Below are 19,200 nucleotides of genomic sequence, written 5' to 3' on the forward strand. Positions count from 1 at the left end.
GGGGTGGAGCATCGAGATTGGCGGAGATCTGTCAGGACCAAGAGACCGTCTACTTCCTACTCGCTTCAGTGTTAAAGAAGGGAGGATTCTGTGTACTTACAAGCTGCAGCAGGGGAGGTACTTAGGTAATGGAAAATTTGGCTTCAATTACTTTTGTGCAAATATTTCCCCAATTCCTCCGTTTGGAAAGCCAAACAGGAAAGTCCCTAAATGAGAACTTTTGCGACACTCCCTCACGTGGGTTCCAAGGAGTAAGCGTGGGGATTAGCGACTACATTTCCCACGCTGCACTGAATGTGACCTGGAAGTTTAAATTCAGCTCTCTTGACCGAAGAGTTGTAGTGAGTGAAAATATATTCCTCCCCAAGAAAAAAAGATTCCACATGTAGTTTTCTAGCTGTAGCGCCTGCTTTCTTGCCTGTATGGGACTCATTTTTCAGAACGGTACCTTCTTTAGATCCCAGAAAGAATTCCTGCACTTCGGAAGGCGGAGAGTGGCACTCCAGGGTCAGATGACAGAGGTCAGAGGGCGGATTTGGCGGGAGAATGTTTGTGGTCCCGATTTGAGACATCCATGATTCTTTGATCTTTAGTGTCCTGGGTGAGAAGCTTAGAGGGTTGTTGGTTGATAGAGGAGTGGCCGAAAGTGAGAAGCGGTGGCCATCAGGGAGGTGAACAGAGCTGTAAGGGTCTTCAGCCTCTGAGCAACAGAGAGCAGAGGAGCCGCGTGGCACCTGGACAGCCTCCAGATTGCTTTTTTCTTAAACTGTCTAGCCTCTCCACACATCACGGTACTCTTTTCTTCCCCGCATCCTTCGCCTTATTCTTTTGCCACATCCCCTCTTCTACCTCAGTAACTTATTTTCTGCACCCTTTTCTTTGTACATCTGACTTAAGTACCAGACAAGCTTGTAGCTGCTTTTCACTTACCCTGGGCTGGACCTACCTAGTGAATAGGACCAGTGTCACCTGTTGGTTCACAGAATCCTAGAATGCCAGTTAACTTTATTTAGTGGCCAACCGGAAGTGGCAGTACTATTTATACCATCTACAGACCTGGCGTTTACTTAAAACAACAACAAATTATTATATGAAACTTCTTACAGAACATTATAAATACTGTAATCCTGTCATCGCAGATTGACTGTTTATATCATCTATTTGCCTCATTTTTTAAAAGATATAATACAGATAATAATTGATAGTATAGCGTTGTTTCTTTCATAGACGTGTGTGTTTCATAATAATGAAGATCAAACCCAGGACCCTGCCCATGCTAGGCAAATGCTGTAGCATTAATCTACACCTCAACCTTTTATTTTGTTTTTTAATGAACATAAATTGTATTTTCTACATATTGTTCCATAATTTAATTCTTTCAGTATATTTCTGAGACCTAGTTATGTTTATGTATATTTACATCGATTCATTCCTAAAGGTTATACAGCAGTGTTTGGTTGGTTAATTTTTGGAGACGAGGTCTCTCTGTCTTTAGTTTAGGCTGGAGCTCACAACAGTCCTGCCTCAGCCTCCCAGTGCTGTCATGCGTCACTGCACTTGACTCTGCAGTAGTTTATTATATGATATTTAAGATTTTCTTTAGTCATATTTATGAGTGAACATTACAGTTTTGTGGGGTGGTTGTTTTTATAACAGAAGTACTGTCTGTGTCCTTTTATGTACATCAGGAGCTTTAGATTAAACAACTATTTCTGTTGAATAAGTTAGCTATCAACCCTCTGATTAATTATTATAGTCTTGAATTGTAGCTAGATTTGTGATGTGCCGAAAGTGTTTAAGAAGATACCTATTTTCCCACCCTGTTGCCATTACCAATCTTTTAACAGTCTTAGATATAAGAAATGGCATTTGTAGTTTCCTTTTTATCAGGCAGGCTGAGAATTTTTTATGAGTTTTTGCTCATTCAGATCACATCTTATGTGAATCGTGTGTTTATGTCTTCTCCCCAGTGTTTTATGGTTTGCTGGCCCTTTTCTTATTGACTTGTAGTTTTTAAAAATATGAATTTTGAATAAGTATCCTTTTTTCATTTAGCCATTTGTATTTTAACCTGGCTTATGTTACCTTCAAGTATTGTTATTCATGTTTTAATCCATTCAGGTATACTTTTAAATATATTACAAATTACAAAGTAGGGTCTACTTTCATTTTTCTTCATATTGTCAACTACTTTCTGAACACCATCTACTCATCTTTTTTGACAGAATCATGATCCTGTGCTACTTTATAATTAACATAATTAATTTAATAATTCCTATCGATGAGTCTTTCTAGAATCTATTTACTAGCTTTTATAGACAGTATGTTTTAATTATATAAAAATAATTTTTTCAAAGAATTTGATACCCTCACTCTGGGAACTTTCTTTTTAGAATTGTCTTAGCAGTTTGTAACATATTATTTGTTGATGAATTTGTCATGTTTGCCAGAAACTGAAATTCTGAACTGGATTATAGACAACTCTGTCAGTGGATATTTATTAATGCTCACTGTGTTTCAGACCATGTCTGAGGTGTAGGAAAAGATGAGCATGATAAGGATCCATAGTCTCAAAAATCTCCTCAGTATATAACAGTATACTGAGTATACTCAGTATATAACAAGGAGGAACATGGGACAATCACCAAAAATCAAGAGCAACAGCTTTTGTTAGGGCAAAGATGTTCTAAAGAATTTAATCCCTGGTGAACTATAAGTAATTTGACAGAAGATGAATTTTATAGAAATGTTTGTGTGTATATTCACCCCTGTGTATCCAGCACTTACTACAATTCTAGTACCTACTAGACAATTCCTAAACATATTAACTAAATTAAATATCCACAATTAACACTTATAGAGACTCACAAAGCCAAGAATGTAATTTAGGGACTGGCTAAATCAGACATCTGTTTGTTGGTGATGAGAGATGGCAAAAATTGTCGCATCGAACAACAAACAGATACAGGTGAAATATCCCTTATCTGAAATATTTGGGACCAGGAGTATTTCAGTTTTGTTTTGTTGTTTTCCAGATTTTGAAATATTTGCGAACGCATTGTAGCAGTTAGGGTGGGATATCAATTTGATTGATTTTGAGCTCCACCCTAGAGATTGGTGGAGCACATTTCTGGGGGGTTTGGGTGGGTCATGAAGGTGTGGCCTCGAGGGCTTTGTCAAGTCCATTGTCCCTTCCTTTTTGGCAGTGTTCACTCCTCTGTATCCCCAAAGCCATAAGCTGATTATCTGTGCTCTACCACGCTCCTCCTCATGGTGTTTCTGCCTTGGAGCCTGCTACCACAGATTAAATCCTCCAAAACTGTGAGCCAGAGTAAACCTCTCTGTCCTAGGGGCCAAGCTCAATGAATATTTAAGTATTACCCGTTAGCAAGGGATTTTTTTTTTTCTTTTTCGCTTTTATTGGTACCAGGGATCGAACTCACGACTGCCTTGCTTGCAAGGCAAGCGCTTATGCTGCTGAGCTAAATCCCCAGCCCCTAGGGATTTTACATCAATAAGTCATTGAAGATTTATAATAGAGCAGTAACCTAATCAAAAGTTAGTTTAAAATGATTCATTAAACAGAACAAAAGAGAGTAGTATTGCATACCTAATCAAATATTTGCTGCCCATCCTTTCTATGTGCTGGTCTCTAGGGATCTAAAGATGAGGAATTTAAGGTGCAATTCATGCTCTTCAGAGATCACCTACATACAAATCCAATATTAACATATTAATATATTTTATACTTGCTGCTCTGTTCCTTTTGCTTTGAGATTGGATTCCAGTTGCTTCACATTCTTTGGAGTCATTAGGTACACTAGATTATTCCCTGTCCATCACACTTGTACATCAGGCCCATGGTGGTCATCAGTAATGGTCTGGAAGCTAGGGATGTAGCTCATGGCTACATGTACCATGGCCTTGAGGCCATGGGTCTGATCTCCACTAACATAGAAAGGAATACAGGAAAAAGGAAAGGGAAGGAGAAAAAAAGAGACACCAAAGAAAGAAAGAGAGTGCCTGTCTGGCAAGTGCAAGGTCCTGAGTTCGGTTCCCAGTACCAAAAAAAAAAAAAAGAGAGAGAGAGGCCAACAACTACAAATAACTCCTATTATCAGAGGAATAGTCAGAAGTAGTTTGTGGGTTTTGGTTTTGAGAGAGAGAGAGTGAGAGTGAGTCTCGCTGTGTAATTGAACTCACTATGTAGACCAGACTGGTCTCAAACTCAAAGTGATCTTCCTGCCTCAGCCTCCTAAGAGCAGGAGCGTGAACTACCATGTCCAGATAAGAATTTTTCTTTTGTACTTTTTCAGGAGTAATGTAAATACTTTTGTTCTGTAAACTGATGAGTGAAACATTGGCTGCGCCAAAGTGGTAACAGAAGAAATCCTGGGAGAAAGCATTTTGCCCTGCACTTGGGATAGCTGGTAGACCTGTCATGGCTCCTGTAAAGATCAGCCACGTGGTATCATTTTCTTCTCAGGTATGTTAATCCACAGGCATGAGTTTTTTCTTGATGACTAAAAGAAATGAAAAAAAGTTAGAGCCTTGGTTCCACTTGCAGGAAAACTCCCAGTCTCATAAAAAGGCCATTGTGTCTCCTCTGAGGCTCCCAAATCTAAAGAGAAAAACATTCCTTGCCTTTGAATTCTTCCCAGAAAAATGCTGAGAGCACATAGGAAGTATTCCCAGGAGTTGAAGGTATAGAAGCACCCTCAGGATTCCACCCATGGTTTGAAGGGAGCTAGCAGGTCCCTAGGCCCAGAATCTGTACAAGAGTTCCGGAAGGAAGGTCTAGTCACTCCTTGAGAGCAAAGCAGGACCTGCAAGGTCATCTGTGACCTGTGAGGATGTCAAAACCACCATTAAAAGTGACCTTATCCTCCCTAAAAGTTTCGGTCATTCCTCTTTTAACGAGTCCTAAGCCCTCGGCCCAGGGCTGATCAGGTAGGGATTCTTTTCTCCACTGTCTTTGCTGCATCTGTTGTCCCCTCCTCTTTTCTCTTCCCTTGGTCTTTTTCAAGGGATGCCATTGGACTTTTGAGGGCAATATCATTTGGAAGGTGCGATGTAGAATAATACCCCGGCCCCAGAGTTCCAATGACAATATTGCTTCTTAGTCATTATGAAAGTCAAAACCATCACCATACATTTCAGAAAGACCTTCAGAGGGACTTTAGGAACCACTATATGAACCTCTCTTATAAATGAAGTAAAGTAAGAATTATACTTACTCTGCATGGGATTGCCCTGTGCTACATCAGAAGTCTTTTTTTGTTTGTTTTTGTTTTTGTTTTTTTTGAGACAGGGTCTCACTAAATTGCTCATGCTGGGCTCAAACTTGCCATCCACCTATACCAGTCTCCCAGAGGGCTAGGCTTGTAGGAATGCACCATTTTGCCTGGCTTGCACAGTTTTCTTCATAAACTCTTGGCCTTGTAAAATGCTAGAGAATATTAGCTATCTTCTTTTTTTTTTTTTTTTTTGTCTTTTTCCTTTTTATCGATACCGGGGATCGAACTCACGACTGCCTGCTTGCAAGGCAGGTGCTTATGCCACTGAGCTAAACCTCCAGCCCCTATTAGCTATCTTCTAACATCATGGTTTTCAAACTGTACACTGTGTGAGAACCAACTTCCAGAATTTGAAAAAGAGATAAGGACAAGTATTTCTCCAGCTACCTCCCTACCCTGTTCTTTAACCAAAGCTGTGCTTTTCATGGTTGAAATAAAAAATTTTCAGTTAGAAAGAGTGGGCCAGGGATTTAGCTTAGCAGTATAAGTACCTGCCTGGCAAGTGTGAGGTTTTGAGTTCTATCCCCAGTACCAAAAAAATAAAAAATAAAAAAATAAAAAGAAAGATTTTATTGTTGAAACAAACATAGTTTGAAAACATCTCTCAATATTATTATAAACAACTACGTTAGCTAGAAAGTAGCATACAGTAAGAGAAGGATTGGGCCCTTAAGTCAGCGATATATAAATAAATAGACATCAGAATTATGCCCAGAGGCAAATCTGAAGAGAACCAGGCTTCAGGAGGGAGATGTAATTGCCAGACCTATGAGATAAACAGCAATTTGAGATTATACTATAATTAGTACCAGCTGGTCCAGTGGGCCCAGAGAGGCATCAGACACACAGGTAGATGACCAGAATACCTGGACCCATTCTCCTCTCCCTTTCTAACAATTCTTTTGTTCTTTCCATCTATGTGACTCATTTTCCTTATTGGATCAATATTAGCTAAGCAGCTATACTTATAATCCTATAGGTTGATTGTAGTTTGACCCATGTTGTGACTGGGCTGTAAAAACTAGCCATGACAGAGGGCCTCAGTGAGAGGAAATCCAGAAGCTATTCTTGTTTCTTTTATTTCCAATAAAACTTTCCTATCTTCCTCCTTTGGTTCACCACTTCATCCTTTGATGTTGTGAAACCAAGAGCTTGGCACTTTAGGCATCTAACAAGTTGGGAGTCATATTTTTCCTGTATTAATATCACTACTGGCTGGTGAGCTCCATACTCACCATGAGCACACTGGGCCTAGCATTCCTGTCCCTGTGTACATGCCTGCAGCTTGGGCCTTTGGTCTGACCATGCCTTCAGTTTGGAAGGGTTGCAGAATGATCTAGAAGAGTTAAAAATGTTGATGGAAAAGGCCAGTAGGAAGAAAGTACATGATGTCCTGACAGCTGAAAAATCCAGGATTGAAACAAATAAAGAATAAAATGCAACAAAAATCACAAAAGAAACCAGAAATTCCTGACAGTGTAAAACCAGCTGCTTTGGTTGTTTTCATTGCAATAAGACATGCAGTGAAAATCAGTAATTATGGATAAGATTGGTCAGATAAGTTTGTAAAAATCTACATTACCTTAACTGGAGTGGACCAAGTTCTTGTTGAGAATGTATAGGTGTATTTCACAGAGAGGTCATTTAATCTAAATCTAAATGGGAGCCAGGTGTGGTGGCTCATGCCTGTAATCCCAGCACTCAGGAGGCTGAGGCAGGAGGATCGTTTTGCGTTCAAGACTAGCCTGGGCTACAAAGTGAGATCAAGACCAGCCTGAACTGCATAGTGAGACCCTGTCTCAAAAAGACAAAAAAAAATCTAAATGGGAAGAGTTACTCTATGATTGTGAACAATGTCTCAAAACCCATCTCTGTGGAAGGCAGTTAAAAAAAATCAGAACAATACAGTTCTTATATAGAAAGTAGAAAACACGCAGTGGGATTACTTACCTCAGGTTGAGAAAGAGTACAAAGAAAAAGAAAAGCCATCCTATGATGCTGAGAAAGAGCCTAGGGAGGGACTAATAAATGTTCTAAAGAAAATTTATAGGATGGAGATGATAATAAGAAGTGAAGCATTAGTAAAGCCTGGATGGACTTGAAAGAAGCAAGCCAAAAGAGACACAGCATTTTGAGACTTTTAAATCATTCTGAGAATTACGATATGCAAATACCGGTATTTCCAATAAGGGGATGCTGGTAAGCCACACATATAAATTTGACAGATAACTACAAAGGCTTCAAAGTAAAGGCAATGAATTCTCAATATTTTTTTTGATGAATTTATTTAAATACAATATGCATATTAAACATTTCCTCCAAAGGTGGTTTCATTAGTACCCTGGTCATTTTGTTCAAGAAAGGTTTATATAGCATTCTCATTGAAATAAAAAATCAAGTCTTGCTTAATGAAAACAATACATTATGTGTATTTTTGTTCAGTTAGGAAGTAGAAAAATAAAAAAGTATTTGCTTGCCTGTGAGTTACAGATGTCAGCTCCTACTAATACAAGGGTAAGAGTAAACTGAACTTTTGTATAAAATTTGTGTCTATGCTTCCAGTTTGTTATAAAACAGATGATCCTCCGTTATCAGCCTGAGCAGTGCAAATACCAAGAATTATCATGCACTAGTAAGCCAATAACAAATGTTTCTATCTAGATTTAAATGTATTTGTTTGAGTATAGAAATAAAATAATAGTGGCAAGCATCTTCATATAGTACCAGTTAGTAAGTCCTACAAAGTATCAGATAGCTATTCATCACCATAAAGAAAAAATAATTAATTTGAAAATCCATATATTTCTATGTTCAATAAAGTTACATTTTTATATTTTAAAAAATCACTATTCATTTTCAAACATTTTATAAATGAAAACACATTAATATAGTATGTGTTAAAATCTCAGGCCGGGCATGGTGGCACACCCCTATAATTCCAGCACTCAGGAGGCTGAGGCAGGAGGATTGTTGTGAAGTCAAGACCAACCTGAGCTACGAAGTGAGCTCAGGGCCAGCCCAAATTGCATAGTGAGACCCTGTCTCAAAAAAAAAGTCTTATTTCAGAGACCTAGCAATTGTGCTTTGGTTGGTTATTTGGTTTGGCCGGGGGTAGGTTTCAGAACTTTCCTAAGCTTTAGTCACTGATCTGTTAACTAAGAAATAGCCATAGTAACCGTCTAAGAGTCATCGTGAGGATTAAATGAAGTACTCCAGTAAATGAGGTCAGGATTGGAAATGCCTTCTGTAATAAGCACTTGGCACCAGATTCCTGGGTTCCTGTGGATTCCCATCCGTGTCTTTCCATTATGTTAGGATGCCTTAAAAAGTTTGGGATTTTATAGATCCCTTATTCATGGATATCTCTCCCCCACACACATACTCTGTAAGATTCCTGATTTTTTTTTTTCTTTTTTCTCCCTTCTCTCTGACTTAGGATCCCAAATATCCTGTGGAGAACTTGCTGACCCCAGACAGTCAGAGGGGACCTTGGCTCAGCTGTCCTCAGGACAAGAGTGGGCAACTGAAAGTGGAGCTGCAGCTGGAGAGGGCAGTGCCCATTAGCTATATTGACGTAGGTGAGTGAGTGCTCTGGAACCTGGGAGCCGCTAATGGAGGACACAGGATTGCTGTTCCCTTCTACCGAAAAATGACTTCTCTGCGGTGGGTAACTTTTGAGAACTGCTGGTCTCAGCTTTCTTAGGACAAAAAGATGTTGAGCTCCTGAGAACAGAGAATTTATCTCTGTCTTAACGGCCTGAGCATAGAAAGAACAGGGAGTCTCTTCAGTTAGGGAAGGTTTCAAGGTAGGAGGTCATGATGAATCTTTGCATATTCACAGGGGGCTGAGTCTCCTCCCATTTCAGTTACCAGTTCCTTGGGCAACTCCACATAATTTGAGACTTTCTTGGCTTCCATCTAATTCTAGAGTGGAGGGATGTCCTCTTCCTACCCTCTCTTCCTTCCCTGTCTTCAACCATCCCATCATCCTTTTCTTTCTTCAACCTTTTGTCCCCAGGTAACTGTGGCTGTGCTTTCCTGCAAATTGATGTGGGCCGATCATCCTGGTCTCTGGATAGACCTTTCGTCACCCTGCTCCCTGCGACCATGCTAATGTCCCTCACTGATTCAAAGCAAGGAAAGAACCGTTCGGGAGTCCGAATGTTTAAAGATGGTAAAGAGGGCAGAAGCAGGGGATGTTTCTGAGAAAAAAAAAAAAAAAAGATACAGTACTAGACAGGACTGTAATTGACATTGGGTGTGGATTGTGGAAAGGCATCCCGGCTAGATGTCAGATATGCTGAACTTGTGTCCCCTGAAATTGAAGAATGAATTCCAAGAAACTATGAAGGTTAAAAGTAGGAAAGATTTATTAGGAGATAGGTAGCTCATGAGAGACAGGAGGGATCCCATAAGTGGGTTCTACAGAAGTCACTTCTCTAGGAATGCTTTATACAGCAAGATCACAAAGTGAGTACCAAATCACAAGGTGAGTTCAACTTGGATCAACCTATAATCAACCTGTATGATTATAAGGATAGCTGCTTAAGTAATATTGATGTATTAGGGAAGCAGGTCACATAACAAGGGTGCCTAAAAAGAACAAAGGCATTTTTGGGAAGGGATAGGTCCAGATGCTCTGGTCATCCACCTGAGTGACTGATGTCTATCTGAACTTTACAGGACCAGGTGATACCAATTATAGTATAATCTCAAGTTATTGTATCTTTCAGGGAGGTACATAGGCCTGGTCATTGCCTCTTTATTTTGAGGCCTAACTTTCAACAGACCTACCTCCAGGCACAGTTGTAACATGTTCTCTTTTGCATGGGCTCCCTCAAGGGCTAGCTCTGTCTGACCGCCTGTAATATTTGTACCTAACTCAGCTGCCTACAGTACAAGGGCTCCGTTATATCTGTTATGGGAATAGGGTAGTTAGTAGTCTGTGAGTTCTGCATGATAAGAATGTGTGATGGTTCAGGATATTGATAAGCTATGAATTATATTTATCTATAACTTATGCTTTGATGGAACAATCTCTAATCTTACTGGGCACAGAAACATAAGAGCTGGTTCCTGGTCTCTGGGGATTTACAGTCTAGTAAAGATTTGTCTGTTTCAGTGGGAGGAGTTCGTAATTTTTTGAGGGAAGAATGGTGGAGGGGTATGTGAGGTAGAGGGGATGAGGTGCTGACGAGAATGTCAGAAGTTGATGAGAAGAGATTGTGATACTGGTGTTTGCCGCAGTGAGTGACCAAGTATGTAGTGTAGTGATGGGGGACCTTTTAGAGACCAAGTGCCAAACTGCAACCCAAAACCTGCTAATTTATCTCAAAGTACCAACACTGCAATTAATCCTGAATACTGAGGTTTTAGTTTAGCAAAAACCAACTCTATATTTAACATCTTCTGTCTTAAAAGAAAAACAGTAACACAGTGCCATAGGTTTCTGCCACTACCTCTGTAGGCCATGTGGTCATATGAGGAAGACTGAGGTCTTGTGGTCCAGGAAGAGACAGTATCTCAGCTAATCCACTGGGCAAGTGGTCTCCTCAGGCATCAGCAATGCAGGTACCTCTTGTTAAAATGAGATATTGATGAGGTCCTTGGAGAGGTAGGATGTCCCCAGGCTTGGAACAATGCAGGACCATGATGGAAGAGTGGTGTCACTAGGCAAAGTCACTGGGCCTGTGAGGGCACTGACTGGCCTACTTGGCATGACCAATCCCTGAACCTGAGGGTAATGTTTACTAATGACTCCATTCTTTGGTTGGAGTTTGCTCTGTATCACCTCTCTCGTTACTTTCCTTTCCTCATTGTTGAGCTTCTCTTCCTTTCTCCCTCTGTTAATCATTCCCTTTTTCCTTCACTTTCTTTATTTTTCCCTCAAGATGATTTCCTGGCTCCAGCCTCTGGAGAATCATGGGATAGACTTCGTCTGACCTGCTCTCAGCCCTTCACACGGCATCAGCCCTTCGGCCTGGCCTTTCTTCGGGTGCGGTCCTCTCTGGATGCATTAGGTGACCCTGAGATGTGTCCTTCAACCGCTATAAGCTTTGGGCCCAGCCAGGTATGTACTATGGGGGACAAGGGTTAGTGTTTGCCTGCACTTTTCAGGTTTCTGTGTAGGGATTTAGTGCTTGTTGAGGGGCACACATACAAGTACTAGCAAGCGTGGTGGCCTTTCTTACAGGCAGAAGTGAGGTAGTCCTCTTTGCTTTCTCACACAGGGAAGATGCGAGTGAGTGGGCCTGGAAGATAGCGTACATAAGCTGCGGAACCATTTGTGCTTCAACCCTACGAACTGTTTTTGAATCTCACCTCAACTCCTACTCTGTTTCTGAGTTCTCGTGCAACCGTAGGTTTCTTGAGATTTTCCTTTCAGCACCTAAAAGCCCCAAGGCTCCTTGTAATCTCTTGGTCATTGTTCCCTGACTCACTTGCCTTGAAAAGCCATTTACAGCTTTAGCTGTGTGCCAGGAAGTCTCATTTGTTCTCTGGGTCTGTACTCCTCACAGAAGATTGGTCAGTTTCTGACCTTGTGGTTATGTCAGCTTCCTTACCCTTTTCTCAACTAGTTTTCTGCTCGTGTTTTCTTCTACTCCTTGTCCGCTGCTTGCTTGTGACTGGTATCTCTATCTTTCCAAGTCAATTCCTTCCATCATAATTCTCTCATAAACAAACATGAATGCAAACACAGTCACACAAAGCTAGAGTCACAGAATCGGAGAGGTTAAAAAAAAATCCTTAGGGATCCTAAGTACTCCACTTTACATTCCAGATGGGGAAATTTGTATGTGTTCAAAGTTACACAGTGACTCAGAGCCAAGTAGGGACTGGAAATCAGGTCTACTGTCATTATACTATGCTACTTCCTACACACACAATAAATGTCAAACATTTGACAAGCAAAAGAGTCATAATTTACAGAAGTAAACCTCATAAGAGTCACTCCTATTGAAGTTACTGAGAAAAAGAAGAAATGGCATTGGGGAGAGGAAATAGCAGTAGGTCAGGGAGAATGTGATGCTTTTGTAGTACAGCCTAGGAGGGACCAGAACACTGGGGCAAAGTAAATTATGGCTATGATTTGTACCTCCATTGTTGAGAAGGCTAAAAACTGAACAGGGACCCATGGAGGGAGGTGAGTGTTCTCTACCAGATTCTAATATCACGGTGATAGGTTCTAACACGAATGGAGCTAGATCTTTATGATCCTGACTTTTCTTCTTCTTTTTTTTTGGGGGGGGGGGTTGTCTTTTTCCTTTTTATCGGTACCGGGGATCGAACTCACGACTGCCTGCTTGCAAGGCAGGCGCTTATGCCGCTGAACTAAATCCCCAGCCCCAATCCTGACTTTTCAATGAAAAGGAAATGATGAGGTTAAGGACCTATCTTGTTCTGTAATGCATTCCAGGCATCTAGAACATGGCCTGCTCCAAAGTTAGCTTTTGGTACAAATGTTCATTATATAAATGACCTTTCCGGGGTATTGCACATAAAGTCATGTAAAATTTTACCATCCAAATGGGGAAACTGTGAGGGTACAAGACAAATAAGGGCTTGCTCCTCTTTCCCAGTTTAGCCATATAAATTACTATGCCTTTGGGGACATAATGGGATTGAGGAGGAAGAGTGTCAGCAACCCCAAGCCATAATGGCAGTAAGACGTGGAATGGCAATAGTGGTAAAACCTGTACTCAGAGGTTTTACCACCATGAAACTGTAGAGATGGAAGTCCTGAACCTTTCCTGCAAGAGACAGATGGTATACTGAAACCACTGATGATGGCATCAGTTTATAAGTTAAAATCATCTAAAATGTTACAAGCTTTTTTCCCCCCATGTATCATTAGTGTATTACAGTGAAAGCAAAACATAATGGCTTTTAACCTCATGAAATAGAGTTACTGTATTATGATTACAGGTTTTCTGGAAAGGAAACAAGCACAGAAAATTTTAATAAGGTGTCCCAGATCACATGGCTAAATAAATCTTTCATTGTCATTGTGGTCGCCCAGAATTTAACGCATTTACCAGACGGGCACTGCACTGCTGAACTATATCCCCGGCCACGCTAAATAAATCTTGAAGTAGAGTTGAACTCAGGCCACTTGACGCTAGCCTGTATCTAGAAGCTCAGTTTCTAACGACTAATCTCATGTAGAGAAGTTAGGTAACTATCTCTACTTGTCCAGCTCGTTATGGTTTCTGGTAGTGTTCACTCTAAAATTCATGCTTCTAGGCTGAGGTTAGATCTCAGTGACACAGTAATGCTAGGTCTAGTAAGGTATTATAATGACAATTAGAAAATATTACACAGTGAATAAGAAAATGAAAATAATATTTGTCAAGCTTTCAGAATGAGGCTTGTGTAGTCATATTTTACAAAAAAGATGTTTACCTTTTTTTTTTTTTTTTTTTTCCTTTTTTATCGGTACCGGGGATCGAACTCATGACCGCCTGCTTGCAAGGCAGGCGCTTATGCCGCTGAGCTAAATCTCCAGCCCCAAGATGTTTACAGCTCAGCGGCATAAGCGCCTGCCTTGCAAGCAGGCAGTCGTGGGTTTGATCCCTGGTACCGATTTAAAAAAAAAAAAAAAAAAGATGTTTATCTTTAGAAGTATCTATAATAGCCAGGTATGATAACACACACCTCTGCTGCTAGTACTCTGGGAGACTGAGGCAGGAGGATCACAAGTTCAAGCCAGGTCTGGGCAACTTAGTATCTCTCAGTTTGAGAGATCCTCTCTCCAAATAAAAAGTAAAAAAGGGTTGGGGATACAGCTCAGGGTAAAGGCCCTATCTCTGGTACCAAGGGAGTTAAAAAGTCTGTAGTGGAAGACAGTCAAAGCTAAAAATTAAAGAAAAAATTATATGGGGGCTGGGGATTTAGCTCAGTGGCATAAGTGCCTGCCTTGCAAGTGCGCAGTTGTGAGTTCGATCCCTGGTACCGGAAAAAAATATATATACTACTTTAAGGAGAAAAGCAAATTTGGAGAAATGCAAAGGAAATACTGACAGACAAACTGAATTTTGACAAAAAATTAAGAAATCATAATGTACCACATAAATAAAAACCTATGTAGAGATGATTGTGCAGTGTCCATATATACATACATACACTCTTACACATCTCTTTGTAGATGACTAGAAGTGATGGCTAAAACTGATAGGTTTTTTAGTAGCAGACAAAACAGCTGTTCACAAAATAAACACCCTGGAAATTAAACAATATTATTAAATAATATTTAGAAGTCAATAATAGTAAAATGACCCCAAATAGTTCAAAGTAGAACTATGTGTATATGTACAAAAATACATACTGTTAGTTTCTCACAAAGGTGTATGTTGTAGTTAGGGGTTGCAAGAAAAATAATTACATACAATACAGATCATCTATAGTATTATTTTGTAATAGTCACCCAAGAGTTAATTAAATACAAGAAGTGCAAGAAATCTGTCCAACACTAAAGACCTAGAAAATCCAACCGTGGGCCTGGATCCCATGGCAATAACCTGCATGAGTTCAGCTGAAAACCCAGAGCCTCCAGCAGTGACCAATGCAAGTCTGTCCCGTGGATCTGCACACTGGGAAGTCCCAGAGGTCAGCAGTGGGAGCTACAAAGTCTATGCCAGTGGGGCAAAGGATCTATGCCAGCAGGACGAGGGTTCTGTACTAAAGCCAAGAAGTGATAAAGTAAGCACCACGGGCTTCCCTGAAAACTACCACAGTCATTCTCAGCGACATTGAGGTCCTGAGATCCTCTGACAATGAGAACAGCTGAGTATGTGTCAGGAAGCCAGCATGACAGACTTCTCCTGGAGATTAACTAGCATACATCTTTCCTTCAGGAGCCAGGAAGTGATGCTCAAAAGTAAGGACCAAAGCCCCCCCAAAATGGACCGCAGCCTTTCTTGGCAACAAGGTCCCGAATGCCTCCAATGATAACAGCTGAGTTCTTATCAGAGGCACTAATATGACAAGCTCTTCCAGAGAACCAGTGGCTCCAAACAACAGCACTTAGGGGAACCCACAATGCCATGCTCTTCCTCTTCTCGTTTCTTTTTCTGTGCAAGCAACTTTCCTCAGGTGGGCCATCTACACTCAGCACCACCCTGATTTAACGCAGCTGGTATTAAGTTGACCGCCAGTTTTTAATCCATAACTCTAAAACAAAAGTAATTTGAGTACCTATCTGCATAAGTTTTGTACATGTGCAAATCTAAAGTATATGACAGAGAGTTTTCAAAAATTTGCACATGACATCAGTCTCCACAGTCCTATTTTTCCCAGTAGTATATATTCTCCCTGGCAGCTTGCAGGATCATGCCCAAACTCTCAGCATTAGGGAACTAAGTATGCAAAATCACAAAATCTCAGCTCTTAGAACTCGAGAGTCTGCACATACCGACGGATAGGTCACACATAGGTCACAGCAGAGACATTCACAGGTTAACTGTGCTGAACGCCTAGGTAGGAGTGTCCCCTGGTGGTGAATCTTACTATCCCGTATTTCTCTTCTCAGGGCTCTTCTGATGATCAGGAGTCTGGTCCTAGCCCCTGGCTAGCTAATCCTTCTATCCGGAGGACATTCTTCCCAGATCCCCCAACGTACGTAGTTGCCAAGAGAAAAGATCTCATATCTTTTTCCTAGAAGAAGAAAGCTACTATGTTATGTTACCATGTTACCAGGCACATAAGCCTGACCTGGGTTCCCCAAACAGTCACATACTCTAGACCAGTGTTGGTGAACCTACAGCACCGGTGTTATTATGGTTTGTTTTTCTTTTGTAAGATAAAAGATGTTAATGTAGAATTATTTTTTTCTAAACTAAAACCTCAGTCTTAGCAACACATGGTGGCTCACACCTATAATCCCACACTCAGGAGACAGAGGCAGGAGGATTGGCACAAATTTGAGGCCAGCCTGGGCTACATAGTGAGTTCAAGGCTAGCCTGAACTGCAGAGCAAGACCCTATCTCAACAAACCAAAAAACTAAAACCTCCATATTCAGATTTAATTGCAGTGTTGGCCCTTTGCTGTAAATAAACAGGCTTGGGCTACAGTTTAGCTACATGCAGTTTACAAAGGTGCACCAGCACTGCTCTAGGCTCCAGGCTCCAGGCTCCAGGCTCCAGGCTCTAGGTCTGCAGCCCTATCTGTATGTCAAACTGACTTTCTTGGTTCAGTGCCATTGACTTGGAAAGCAGAATGGGATCTGCATTTCCAGCGAAAATACATGCTGTGTTTCCCTGCAGGAACTCCAAGGAGGTGTCAGAGCTCAAGGATTTCCTAAAGCAGCTTCAACCAGGGGCCTTGGGGCGTTCAGCTCGTATGTTGCTTTCTGCTGCCCGCAAGGCACCTTCAGCCAGTCTGGCAAACCGAAAGAACAACCACACAGACGCAGGTGCCAGGCAGCCAGAGGGTACAGGTGAGGCCTGTACTGGGAGGTATGAAAGTACTTCAAATATATTAAATGTTCAACCACGCATTTCATAAATTCTGAGTAACCAGCCAAACAGTGATTGTTGGTTTTGTTATCGTTCATTTGACAGCTATTTCTTGAACATCTCTTATGTGCCAGGCTTGGTGTGGGGCCAGGAGTGCCACAGTAAATAAACAGCAATGTTCCCATCCTGATGAAGAGACACATGTCCATGTCACATAATTTAAAACTGCAACTGTGATAAGTGTTTGAAGGAAAAGCCTAATAGGATGACTAGGTTTACATTTAAGATCTAGGGAAAATCAGAAAGAAGTAGGCAACGAAGGTAGAAAAATATTTTTTAGAGAAGTGATGTCTATGCAAAGGTCTTTTGTTAATGAGCTAGATTTAATGAGCGTTTCCAACACAGAGCCCAGAGCAGAGGAGCAAAACTCAGAGAATGATGGGGGCAGGAAGAAGAGACAGAGAGTGCAGGACCAAAGGTGAGTAGGTCATCGGGACAGGCCCACGGCGCCTCCCCAGACCTTAGCACCCTCTGCAGCTGTCCTTTTCCCCTCTCTTGTTTCAGTTAGGTCAGGATTACCTTAGGCCTGGGCCTCGATCTCCTGGTCTGGAATTAAGGGTAGAGAAGAAAATGCCTTGTCCACAACTCATTAGGCTTCAAGGTAGGCAGGGAGGCACCTGGTGGACCAGAATCTGAAGACAATTTCCCCTTAGATTTCATCAAAATAAATCTGCCAAGATTTATTGCCCAGTGTCTGGGAGGCTAAGGCAAAAGAATCACAAGTTTCACAAGTTCAAACCCAGCCTGAGCTCTTTAGTGACTTAGTGAGATCCTACCTCAAACTAAATAAAAGAAAAAATGGCTGGGAATGTAGCTCAGTGCAAAGGCCCTTGGTTCAACTTCCAGGACAGAAAAAAATAAATAAACAGTGACCACACCCACTAGGATGGCCATAATTAAAAAGTTTTAAAAAGATGGGCAATAACAAGTATTCACAAAGATATAGAGAAATTAGAACTCTTATACACTGCCAATGTAAAATAGTACAACTGCTTTGGAAACCTTGTCAGTTCTTAAAAACAGAGTTAGCATATGACCCAGCAATTCTAGATCTGATACATACTCACAGGTTTTCAAAACATACAAAAACTTATAGACAGGTCTGGGGATTTAGCTCAGTGGCATAAGCACCTGCCTGGCAAGCGTGTGGTCATGAGTTCAATCCCTGGTACCAAAAATAAATAAATAAATAAACTTACAGACAAATGCTCACAGCAGCATTATTCATTTTTATGTTTATATTTTTTATTTTTATTTTGGCTTGGGTGTTTTGGAGATGGGGTCTTTATGATGCCTAGGTTGGATTTAAATTCCTTGGTACACATGAACCTCCCAGTCTCCTCAGTATCTGGGACTACAGACACAGACACTGTGCTTGGCCTTAATATCATTACTCATAATAACCTGCATCTAAAACAAACCAAACGTTTGTCACATAATGAATGAATGAACAAAGTATAGTATTCCTATACAATGGGCTATTAATCTATATGTGGAATAATATTCATCCATGAAAAAGAAATATAGTACTGATACCTAATGTGGATGAACCTTAAAAATATTATGTTAGGCTGGGGATTTAGCTCAGTGGCATTAGTGCCTGCCTAGCAAGTGTGAGGTTATGAGTTTGATCCCCAGTACCAAAAAAAAAAAAAAAAAAAAAAATTATGTTAAATGGAAGAAATCAATCACAAAAGACCAAAGGGTTTATTGTGTGGTGTTGTTTTGTTTTATTTTGTTTACAGTGCTGAGGATTGCACCCATAGCCCTAGACATTGTAGGTAAGTGCTCTACCACCAAGATACATCCTCAGCCCCCACACATATTATATGATTTCATTTATGCAGCATATCCAGACTAGATGACAAATACATAGAGACAAAAAGTAGATTAGTGGTTGCCAGGGACTATAGGAATAGAAGAATGTAGAGTGACTGCTAAAAAGTTTTGAAGTTTCTTTTGAGAGTGACAAAAATATTCTAGAATTAATTATGGTCACTCAACCTGATAAATATCCTAAATTCACTCTTTAGAAGGATGAATTTTCTGATATTTATATAATAACTCAATTTTTAAAATGATTAAAAATCTGAGAACAGCTAGGAATGCCTATAATTCCAACAACTCAAGAGGCTGCTGTAGGAGGATCACAAGTTTGAGGCCAGCCTAAGCTGCTTAGCAAGACCTATCTCAAAATAAAGTTTAAAGAGGGCTTGGGGATGTACCTCAGAGGTTGAGTATGAAGCCCGGGGTTCAACCTGCAGTACCACCCCAGAAATTTGAGAATAGTAAGGGGCGCTCTGTTTGGAGGTACGCCAAGGCTAAATGACCTCTTCAAGTCTGATACATCAAGTGAGAAACCAGGATTCCCACCCAAATTTCCATGTT

At 40.7% G+C, this 19,200-nt stretch overlaps 1 protein-coding gene across 10 annotated transcripts in view; it reads left to right on the forward strand.

Annotated features, from left to right (window-relative positions):
* Window positions 1-19,200, forward strand: part of Xndc1n (XRCC1 N-terminal domain containing 1, N-terminal like) — a 22,627-nt gene continuing 3,427 nt past the window's right edge. The window contains exons 1-9 of one of the 10 annotated variants that reach the window (XM_063256574.1): window positions 1-125; window positions 4,317-4,486; window positions 8,734-8,875; window positions 9,316-9,471; window positions 11,189-11,367; window positions 15,826-15,911; window positions 16,561-16,733; window positions 17,158-17,230; window positions 18,558-18,593. In XM_063256574.1, coding sequence (XP_063112644.1) covers window positions 4,442-4,486; window positions 8,734-8,875; window positions 9,316-9,471; window positions 11,189-11,367; window positions 15,826-15,911; window positions 16,561-16,733; window positions 17,158-17,230; window positions 18,558-18,593 — 890 coding nt within the window. In that variant the 5' untranslated portion in view covers window positions 1-125; window positions 4,317-4,441. Of the gene's footprint in view, window positions 126-260; window positions 522-544; window positions 792-4,316; window positions 4,487-8,733; window positions 8,876-9,315; window positions 9,472-11,188; window positions 11,368-15,825; window positions 15,912-16,560; window positions 16,734-17,157; window positions 17,231-18,557; window positions 18,594-19,200 lie in introns of those variants that run through there. The other 9 variants (XM_063256572.1, XM_063256573.1, XM_063256570.1 and 6 more) reach the window with 9 other exon arrangements.

The sequence above is a fragment of the Cavia porcellus genome, unplaced genomic scaffold, assembly GCF_034190915.1.
Source record: "Cavia porcellus strain 051 isolate PalLab524CR breed Dunkin Hartley unplaced genomic scaffold, mCavPor4.1 scaffold_9, whole genome shotgun sequence".
Classification (NCBI taxonomy): domain Eukaryota; kingdom Metazoa; phylum Chordata; class Mammalia; order Rodentia; family Caviidae; genus Cavia; species Cavia porcellus.